Source organism: Phasianus colchicus, chromosome 40, assembly GCF_987193195.1.
Source record: "Phasianus colchicus chromosome 40, bPhaCol1.hap1.1, whole genome shotgun sequence".
Classification (NCBI taxonomy): Eukaryota; Metazoa; Chordata; class Aves; order Galliformes; family Phasianidae; genus Phasianus; species Phasianus colchicus.
The window spans coordinates 936,678-948,793 of record NC_143475.1 but is presented as its reverse complement, the minus strand read 5'-3'; the positions used below and the strand labels follow the sequence as shown (position 1 = coordinate 948,793).

At 48.2% G+C, this 12,116-nt stretch overlaps 1 protein-coding gene across 1 annotated transcript in view; it reads left to right on the top strand.

Annotated features, from left to right (window-relative positions):
• The window catches only part of LOC149913218 (sodium/glucose cotransporter 2-like), a 59,733-nt gene that overhangs the window by 22,901 nt on the left and 24,716 nt on the right, over positions 1-12,116 (top strand). Inside the window, exons 6-9 of the mRNA XM_090130481.1 lie at positions 159-239; positions 5,642-5,832; positions 7,700-7,835; positions 10,789-10,896. Coding sequence (XP_089986607.1) covers positions 159-239; positions 5,642-5,832; positions 7,700-7,835; positions 10,789-10,896 — 516 coding nt within the window. The remainder of the gene's footprint in view (positions 1-158; positions 240-5,641; positions 5,833-7,699; positions 7,836-10,788; positions 10,897-12,116) is intronic.

The window sequence follows — 12,116 nt, the reverse complement described above, 5'->3', positions numbered from 1 at the left end:
ACTTGTGAATCTTACTGGTCTTACTGGTGTGACTGGTGCGTCTTACTGGTGTTACTGGTGTGACTGGTGAGTCTTACTGGTGTGACTGGTGAATCTTACTGGTGTTACTGGTGTGACTGGTGCGTCTTACTGGTGTTACTGGTGTGACTGGTGTGCAGGCGGGCTGACGGCGCTGATGTACGCCGACATGGTGCAGAGCGCGGTGATGGTGGGCGGAGCCTCGGTGCTGGCGGGATACGGTCCGTACTGGTCCATACTGGTCCATACTGGTCCATACTGGTCCATAATCCCATCCTAATCCCATAGCAGCTGGTAGAATCCCAGATAATCCCATATAATCCCGTATAATCCCCGATAATCCCATATAATCCCATGTAATCCTGTATAATCCCATATAATATCATATAATCCCATATAATCCCATATAATCCCGTATTATCCCAAATAGTCCCATATAATCCCGTATAATCCCAGATAATCCCAAATAATCCCATATAATCCCATATAATCCCATATAATCCCATATAATCCCACATAATCCCATATAATCCCATATAATCCCATATAATCCCACATAATCCCATATAATCCCACATAATCCCAGATAATCCCATATAATCCCATATAATCCCGTATAATCCCAGATAATCCCACATAATCCCATATAATCCCACATAATCCCATATAATCCCGTATAATCCCGTATAATCCCAGATAATCCCATATAGTACCATATAATCCCATATAATCCCGTGTAATCCCATATAATCCCATATAATCCCAGATAATCCCATAGAATCCCCGATAATCCCATATAATCCCATATAATCCCATATAATCCCATATAATCCCAGCTAATCCCATATAATCCCATATAATCCCATATAATCCCATATAATCCCATATAATCCCACATAATCCCACATAACCCCACAAAATCTGGTATAATCCCACATAATCCGACATAATCCCATATAATCCCATATAATCCCATGTAATCCCATATAATCCCACATAATCCTATAAAATCCAGTATAATCCCACATAATCCCATATAATTCCATGCAATCCCATATAATCCCACATCATTCCATATTATCCCATACAATTCCACATAATCCCAAATAATCCCATATAATTCCGTATAATCCCACGTAATGCCATATAATCCCGTATAATTCTATATAATCCCATACAATCCCATGTAATCCCACATAATCCCATATAATGCCATGTAATTCCAAGGAATCCCATATAATCCCATATAATCCCACATAATCCCACAAAATCTGGTATAATCCCACATAATCCGACATAATCCGACATAATCCCATATAATCCCGTATAATCTCAGATAATCCCATATAATCCCGTATAATCCCAGATAATCCCATATAATCCCATATAATCCCGTATAATCCCATATATTTTACATATAATCCCATATAATCCCACATAACCCCATAAAATCTGGTATAATTCCATATAATCCCATGTAATCCCATGTAATCGTATATAATCCCTTATAATCCCATGTAATCCCATATAATCCCAGATAATCCCATATAATGCCATAGAATCCCATATTATCCCACATAATCCCATATAATCCCGTATAATCCCATATAATCCCGTATAATCCCAGATAATCCCATAGAATCCCCGATAATCCCATATAATCCCGTATAATCCCAGCTAATCCCATATAATCCCATATAATCCCATATAATCCCACATAATCCCACATAACCCCACAAAATCTGGTATAATCCCACATAATCCGACATAATCCCATATAATCCCATGTAATCCCATATAATTCCCATGTAATCCTATAAAATCCAGTATAATCCCACATAATCCCATATAATTCCATGCAATCCCATATAATCCCACATCATTCCATATTATCCCGTAGAATCCCACATAATCCCAAATAATCCCATATAATCCCATACAATCCCACATAATCCCATATAATCCCATATAATTCTATATAATCCCATACAATCCCTTGTAATCCCACATAATCCCATATAATCCCATATAATCCCACGTAATACCACATAATCCCATAAAATCCGGTATAATCCCACATAATCCCACATAATTCCATATAATTCCCATGTAATCCCATCTAATCCCGCAGCCCTGACCGCCGTGGGGGGGTCCCGTCCCTCTTCCATCGCTTCCCCCCATTTAATCCCATATAACACCCCATAATCCCATATTACCCCCCCATAATCCCATATAACACCTCCATAATCCCATATAACGCCCCCTAATCCCATCTAATCCCCCATAATCTCATCTAATCCCACAACCCTGACTTCTGGTGGGGGGGGTCCCGTCCCTCTTCCATCGCTTCCCCCATATAATCCCATATAACCCCCCATAATCCCATATAACACCCCCATAATCCCATATAACCCCCCCTAATCCCATATAACACCCCGTAATCCTATATAATCCCATCTAATCCCCCATAATCCCATCTAATCCCGCAGCCCTGACCGCCGTGGGGGGGGTCCCGTCCCTTTTCCATCGCTCCCCCCTTTCGCTGCCCCCATATAATCCCATAGAACACCCCATAATCCCATATAACTCCCCATAATACCCCATAATCCCATCTAATACCCCATAATCCCATAGAAAAACCCCATAATCCCATCTAATCCCCCATAATCCCATCTAATCCCACAACCCTGACTTCCGTGGGGGGTGTCCCATCCCTCTTCCATCTCTTCCCCCCATGTAATCCCGTATAACCCCCCATAATCCCATATAACACCCCCATAATCCCATATAACACCCCCATAATCCCATATAACCCCCCCTAATCCCATCTAATCCCCCATAATCCCATCTAATCCCCCATAATCCCATCTAATCCCGCAGCCCTGACCGCCGTGGGGGGGTCCTGTCCCTTTTCCATCGCTTCCCCCCATATAATCCCATATAATGCCCCATAATCCCATATAACCCCTCATAATCCCATATAACACCCCGTAACACCCCATAATCCCATCTAATCCCCCATAATCCCATAGAAGACGCCCATACTCCCATCTAATCCCCCATAATCCCATCTAATCCCGCAGCCCTGACCGCCGTGGGGGGGTCCCGTCCCTCTTCAATCGCTTCCCCCTTTCGCTGCCCCCATATAATCCCATCTAAACCCCCATAATCCCATATAACACCCCATAACACCCCATAATCCCATCTAATCCCATCTAATCCCCCATAATCCCATCTAATCCCCCATAATCCCATCTAATCCCCCATAATCCCATCTAATCCCGCAGCCCTGACCGCCGTGGGGGGGGTCCCGTCCCTTTTCCATCACTTCCCCCCATATAATCCCATATAATGCCCCATAATCCCATATAACCCCCCATAATCCCATATAACACCCCCATAATCCCATATAACGCCCCGTAATCCCATATGACACCCCATAATCCCATCTAATCCCATCTAATCCCATCTAATCCCCCATAATCCCATCTAATCCCGCAGCCCTGACCACCGTGGGGGGGTTCCGTCCCTCTTCCATCGCTTCCCCCCATATAATCCCTTATAATGCCCCATAATCCAATATAACCCCCCCTAATCCCATATAACACCCCATAACACCCCATAATCCCATCTAATCCCCCATAATCCCATATAAAGCCCCCTAATCCCATCTAATCCCCCATAATCCCATCTAATCCCATCTAATCCCCCATAATCCCATCTAATCCCGCAGCCCTGACCGCCGTGGGGGGGTCCCGTCCCTCTTCCATCGCTGCCCCCTTTCGCTGCCCCCATATAATCCCATATAACCCCCATAATCCCATAGAACACCCCATAACACCCCATAATCCAATCTAATCCCCCATAATCCCATATAATGCCCCATAATCCCATCTATTCCCCCATAATCCCATCTAATCCCGCAGCCCTGACCGCCGTGGGGGGGTCCTGTCCCTCTTCCATTGCTTCCCCCCATATAATCCCATATAACCCCCCATAATCCCATATAACCCCCCCTAATCCCATATAACACCCCATAACACCCCATAATCCCATCTAATCCCATCTAATCCCCCATAATCCCATCTAATCCCCCATAATCCCATCTAATCCCGCAGCCCTGACCGCCGTGGGGGGGGTCCCGTCCCTTTTCCATCGCTCCCCCCTTTCGCTGCCCCCATATAATCCCATATAACCCCCCATAATCCCATATAACGCCCCCTATTCCCATCTAATCCCACATAATCCCATCTAATCCCCCATAATCCCATCTAATCCCGCAGCCCTGATCGCCGTGGGGGGGGGTCCCGTCCCTTTTCCATCGCTTCCCCCCATTTGCTGCCCCCATATAATCCCATATAACCCCCCATAATCCCATATAACACCCCCATAATCCCATATAACGCCCCGCAATCCCATATGACACCCCATAATCCCATCTAATCCCATCTAATCCCCCATAATCTCATCTAATCCCGCAGCCCTGACCGCCGTGGGGGGGTTCCCGTCCCTTTTCCATCACTTCCCCCCATATAATCCCATATAACCCCCCATAATCCCATATAACACCCCCCTAATCCCATATAACACCCCATAACACCCCATAATCCCATCTAATCCCCCATAATCCCATATAACGCCACAACCCTGACTTCTGGTGGGTGGGGTCCCGTCCCTCTTCCATCGCTTCCCCCATATAATCCCATATAACCCCCCATAATCCCATATAACACCCCCATAATCCCATATAGCACCCCATAATCCCATATAACACCCCATAATCCCATTTTATCCCATCTAATCCCCCATAATCCCATCTAATCCCCCATAATCCCATCTAATCCCGCAGCCCTGACCGCCGTGGGGGGGGTCCCGTCCCTTTTCCATCGCTTCCCCCTTTCGCTGCCCCCATATAATCCCATATAACCCCCCATAATCCCATATATCACCCCATAACACCCCATAATCCCATCTAATACCCCATAATCCCATATAACTCCCCATAATCCCATCTAATCCCCCATAATCTCATCTAATCCCACAACCCTGACCGCCGTGGGGGGGTCCCGTCCCTTTTCCATCGCTTCCCCCCATATAATCCCATATAACCCCCCATAATCCCATATAACACCCCCATAATCCCATATAACACCCCATAATCCCATTTTATCCCATCTAATCCCCCATAATCCCATATAACGCCCCATAATCCCATCTAATCCCCCATAATCCCATCTAATCCCGCAGCCCTGACCGCCGTCGGGGGGTCCCGTCCCTCTTCCATCGCTTCCCCCTTTCGCTGCCCCCATATAATCCCATATAACCCCCCATAATCCCATATAACACCCCCTAATCCCATATAACCCCCCATAATCCCATATAACGCCCCATAATCCCATATAACGCCCCCTAATCCCATCTAATCCCCCATAATCCCATCTAATCCCGCAGCCCTGACCGCCGTGGGGGGGTCCTGTCCCTCTTCCATTGCTTCCCCCCATATAATCCCATATAACCCCCCATAATCCCTTATAACGCCCCCTAATTCCATATAACACCCCATAATCCCATCTAATCCCCCATAATCCCATCTAATCCCCCATAATCCCATCTAATCCCGCAGCCCTGACCGCCGTGGGGGGGGTCCCGTCCCTTTTCCATCGCTTCCCCCTTTCTCTGCCCCCCACAACTCAGCGTTGCCCCCATCGAGCTTTGGCCCTAAAACTTCTGCGCCCCCCGGGAGGGGATTTGCCGTGGCCTGGAATGCTTTTGGGATTAGGGGCGACAGCGGGCTGGTATTGGTGCACCGATCAGGTATGGGATTAGGGGGGATTATGGGGGATTATGTGGGATTATGGGGGTTTTGGGGGATTGTGGTGCGATTAGGTGGGATTATGGGGGGTTCAGAATGGGATTCTGCGGGATTATTGGGGATTAGGGGGGGATTGTGGCAGGTTAGGGATGGGATTATGGGGTTAGGGATGGGATTATGGGGGATTAGGTGGGATTATGGGGGATTAGGTATGGGATTATGTAGGATTATGGGGGTTTTTGGGGGATTATGGGGCGATTAGATGGGATTATGGGGGGTTCAGAATGGGATTCTGTGGGATTATTGGGGATTGTGGCAGGTTTGGGATGGGATTATGTAGGATTATGGGGTATTAGGTGGGATTATGGGGGATTAGTTATGGGATTATACGGGATTTTGGGGGTTTATGGGGGATTATGGGGGGTTCAGAATGGGATACTGCGGGATTTTTGGGGATTAGGGGGGATTGTGGCAGGTTAGGGATGGGATTATGGGGGATTAGGTGGAATTATGGGGGATTAGTTATGGGATTATGCAGGATTATGGGGGTTTATGGGGGATTATGGGGCGATTAGATGGGATTATGGAGGATTCTGGGCGGGTTATATGGGATTTTGGGAGTTTATGGGGGATAAAGTGTGATTATATGGGATTAGGTGGGATTATGGGGGGGTTAAGTATGGGATTATGCAGGATTATGGGGTTGTATGTGGGATTATTGGGAATTATGGGAGGTTGGGTGTGAGATTATGGGGGATTAGGTGGGATTATGGGGGGTTAGGTATGGGATTATGCAGGATTATGGGGGATTAGGTGGGGTTATGGGGAATTAGGTGGGATTATGGGGGGATTAGGTGGGATTATGGGGGCTTGGTATGGGATTATGCAGGATTATTGGGGATTAGGAGGGATTATGGGGGTTAGGTATGGGATTATGGGGGGATTATGGGGGATTAGGTGGGATTATGGGAAATTAGGTGGGATTTTGTGGGGTTATCGGGGGATTAGGTGTGATTATATGGGATCATGGGGGATTATATAGGATTATGAGAGAATATATGGGATTATGTGAGATTACCGGGGGTTTATGGGGGATTAGGTGGGATTATATGGGATCAGGTGGGATTATAGGGGTTTATGTGGGATTATGAGGGATTATGAGGGATTAGAAGGGATTATGCGGGATTCTGGGTGGGTTATATGGGATTTTGTGGGTTATGGGGGATTAGATGTGACTATGTGGGATTAGGTGGGATTATGGGGGATTATGGGGGTTCATGTGGGATTATGGGGGGATTAGATGGGATTATGTGAGGATTACAGGGGATTATGGGAGATTAAATGGGATTAGGTGGGGATAAATGGGATTAGGTGGGATTATGTTGGATTATGGGAGATTCTATGGGATTATAAGGGATTCTATGGGATTATGGGGGATTCTACGGGATTACGGGGAATCCTATGGGATTATGGGGGAATAAATGAGATTATGCGGGATTTTGTGGGATTATGGGGGAATAAATGAGATTACGTGGGATTATGTGGGATTATGGGGGAATAAATGAGATTATGCGGGATTATGTGGGATTATGGGGGAATAAATGAGATTATGCGGGATTATGGGGGGTGTATGGGGGATTAGCTGTGATTATATGGGATTATGGGAGATTATGTGGGATTATGGGGGATTATACGGGATTATGGGGGGGAGTTATGTAGGATTTTGGAGGGGGTTCGGGTGTTCAGGGTGAAATTATTGGGATTATTGCCATCTCTCTTGGGATTATCAGCCTGATCCCCCCTCAGGGATGATGGGGACGGGCGGGATTATTGGGATGACGGCTCTGACTATTATGGGATGGCACCCAGGTGATCGTACAGCGCTGCCTGGCGGGCCGTTCGCTGACCCACGTCCGTGGGGGCTGCGTGTTGTGTGGGTACCTGAAGGTGCTTCCCATGTTCCTCATGGTGCTGCCCGGCATGGCCGCCCGCCTCCTCTACCCCGGTAAGGTTCCTCCACCCCAAATAATCCCATATAATCCCGTTTAATCCCGTGTGATCACCCCGAATCGTCGGCGATCCCGAAGGAGCCGGGGCAATGCCTGTAAAATCGCTTGTAATCCCGTGTAATCCCACACAATCCAACCATAATCCCACATAATCCCATACAATCCCCATAATCCCACACAATGCCCCCATTATCCACCATAATCCCACGTAATCCCATAGAATCCCCCATAATCCCACACAATTCCCCATAATCCCGCATAATCCCAAGCAATCCCCCGTAATCCCACACAATCCCCCCATTATCCACCATAATCCCATGTAATCCCATAGAATCCCCCATAGTCCTTCACAATCCCCCATAATCCCACACAATCCCTCCATTATCCCTCATAATCCTACACAATCCCTCATAATCCCACACAATCCCACCATAATCCACCATAATCCCATGTAATCCCATACAATCCCCCATAATCACGCACAATTCCACATAATCCCTCATAATCCCCCATAATCCCACCCAATTCCACATAATCCCATACAATCCCCCGTAATCCCACACAATCCCACCATAATCCACCATAATCCCACGTAATCCCATACAATCCCGCATAATCCCACACAATCGCACTGTAATCCACCATAATCCCACGTAATCCCACACAATCCCCCGTAATCCCACACAATGCCACCATAATCCACCATAATCCCATGTAATCCCATACAATCCCCCGTAATCCCACACAATCCCACCATAATCCCATACAATCCCCTGTAATCCCACACAATTCCCCATAATCCCGCATAATCCCAAGCAATCCCCCGTAATCCCACACAATCCCACCATTATCCACCATAATCCCACGTAACCCCACAGAATCCCCCATAATCCTTCACAATTCCCCATAATCCCACATAATCTCTCATAGTCCCACGCAATCCCCCATAATCCCACACAATCCCCCATAATCCCACACAATCCCACCATAATCCACCATAATCCCATGTAATCCCATACAATCCTCCATAATCCCACACAATTCCCCATAATCCCACATAATCACATACAATCCCCATAATCCCACACAATCCCCCCATTATCCACCATAATCCCACGTAATCCCATAGAATCCCCCATAATCCTTCACAATTCCCCATAATCCCACATAATCTCTCATAGTCCCACGAAATCCCCCATAATCCCACACAATCCCCCCATTATCCCTCATAATCCCACACAATCCCACCATAATCCACCATAATCCCATGTAATCCCATACAATCCCCCGTAATCCCACACAATCCCACCATAATCCACCATAATCCCACGTAATCCCCTACAATCCCGCATAATCCCACACAATCCCACCATAATCCCATACAATCCCCTGTAATCCCACACAATTCCCCATAATCCCGCATAATCCCAAGCAATCCCCCGTAATCCCACACAATCCCCCCATTATCCACCATAATCCCTCATAATCCCACACAATCCCCCGTAATCCCACACAATTCCCCATAATCCCATGTAATCCCATACAATCCCCCATAATTCCACACAGTTCCACATAATCACTCATAATCCTACATAATCCCTCATAATCCCAAGCAATCCCCCGTAATCCCACACAATCCCCCCATTATCCACCATAATCCCACGTAATCCCATACAATCCCCCATAAAACCCCACATAATCCCATACAATCCCCCATAATCCCATATAACCCCACATAATCCCATACAACCCCATATAACCCCACATAATCCCATATTACCCCATATAACTCCACATGATCCCATATTACCCCATATAACCCCACATAATCCCACATAATCCCATATAACCCCACATAATCCCATATAACCCCACATAATCTCACATAATCCCATAAAACCCCACATAATCCCATGTAACCCCAAAGAACCCCACATAATCCCATATAACCCCACATAAACCCTCTTAACCCCATATAACCCCACATAACCCCACAGAATCCAAAATAACCCCACATAATCCCAAATAACCCCATATAACTCCACATAATCCCGATGGAGCCCCATAGAGACCCATAGAGACCCCATAGACCCCACTGAGCCCCATAGAGACCCATAGAGCCCCCATAGAGACTCCATAGGGACCCCATAAGGACCCCCTAGCGACCCAGAGAGACCCATAGGGACCCCATAGGGACCCCATAGGGACTCACAGGGACACCAGAGAGCCCCATAGAGACCCCATAAAGACCCATAGAGACCCATAGAGTCCCAATAGAGACCTATAGAGTCCCAATAGAGACTCCATAAAGACCGACGGAGCCCCACAGCGACCACATAGAGACCCATAGAGACCTCATAGTGCCCCATAGAGACCCATAGGGACCCATAGAGACCCATAGAGCCCCATAGGGGCCCCATAGGGACCCATAGAGACCCCATAGAGACCCATAGGGACACATAGAGACCGATGAAGCCCCATAGCGACCACATAGAGACCATAGAGACCCATAGAGACCCATAGAGACCCCATAGAGACCCCATAAATCCCCATACAGACCCATAGAGACCCATGGGGACCCCATAGGGACCCATAGAGACCCATAGAGACCCCATAGAGACCCCATACAAACCAATAGACACCCATAGAGTCCCATAGAGACCCCATAGGAACCCATAGGGACCCCATACGGACCCCATAGGGACTCACAGGGACCCCAGAGAGCCCCATAGAGACCCCATAGAGCCCCATAGAGACCCCATAGGGTCCCATAGGGACCCCATAGGGACCCATAGAGACCCCATAGAGACCCATAGGGACACATAGAGACCGACGAAGCCCCATAGCGACCACATAGAGACCATAGAGCCCCATAGAGCCCCATAGGGACCCCATCGACCCCATTGAGCCCCATAGGGCCCCCACCCGACCCCACAAAATCCCATACAGAGGTGGTCGCCTGCCCCGACGCCGCCTCGTGTCGCCGTGCCTGCGGGATCCCATCCGGCTGCTCCAACGTCGCCTACCCCAAACTGGTGGTCGGCCTGCTGCCCCCAGGTGTGCTGGGGGGTCTGGGGGGTCTCTATGGGGTCTCTATGGGGTCTCTATGGGGTCAACGGCATCTATGGGGTCTCTGTGGGGTCAACGGGGTCTCTGTGGATCTCTATGTGTCTCTATGAGGCTCTATGGGTCTCTATGGCGTCAACGAGGTCTATGGGTCTCTATGGGGTTCTATGGGTCTGTATGGGTCTCTATGGGGCACTATGGGTCCCTATGGGTCTTTATGGGTCTCTATGGGTCTCTATGGCGTCAACGGGGTCTATGGGGGTCTATGGGGTTCTATAGGTCTCTATGGGTCCCTATGGGTCTCTATGTGTCTCTATGCGTCCCTATGGGTCTCTATAGGTCTCTATGGGTCTCTATGGGTCTCTATGGGGTCTATGGGGTCTCTATGGGGTCTCTATGGGTCTCTATGGGGTCTATGGGGTCTCTATGGGGTCTCTATGGGGTCAACGGGGTCTCTATAGATCTCTATGTGTCTCTATGAGGCTCTATGGGTCTCTATGGCGTCAATGGGGTCTATGGGGGTCTATGGGGTTCTATGGGTCTCTGTGGGGTCTCTATGGGGTCTATGGGCTCTCTATGGGGTCTCTATGGGGTTCTATGGGTCTCTGTGGGGTCTCTATGGGGTCTATGGGCTCTCTATGGGGTCTCTATGGGGTCTCTATGGGGTCTCTATGGGGTCTGTGGGGTCTATATGGGGTCACTATGGGGTCAACGGGATCTCTGTGGATCTCTATGTGTCTCTATGAGGCTCTATGAGTTTCTATTGGGTCAACGAGGTCAATGGGGTCTCTATGGGGCTCTATGGGTCCCTATGGGGCTCTATGGGTCTCTATGGGTCTCTATGGGTCTCTATGGGGTCAACGGGGTCTCTATGGATCTCTATGTGTCTCTATGAGGCTCTATGAGTCTCTATGGGGTCAACGAGGTCAATGGGGTCTCTATGGGGGTCTATGGGGTTCTATGGGTCCCTATGGGTCCCTATGGGTCCCAATGGATTTCTATGGGTCCCTATGGGTCTCTATGGGTCCCTATGGGTCCCTATGGGTCCCTATGGGTCTCTATGGGTCTCTATGGGTCCCTATGGGTCCCAATGGATTTCTATGGGTCCCTATGGGTCTCTATGGGTCCCTATGGGTCCCTATGGGTCCCTATGGGTCCCTATGGGTCTCTATGGGTCTCTATGGGTCCCTATGGGTCTCTATGGGTCTCTA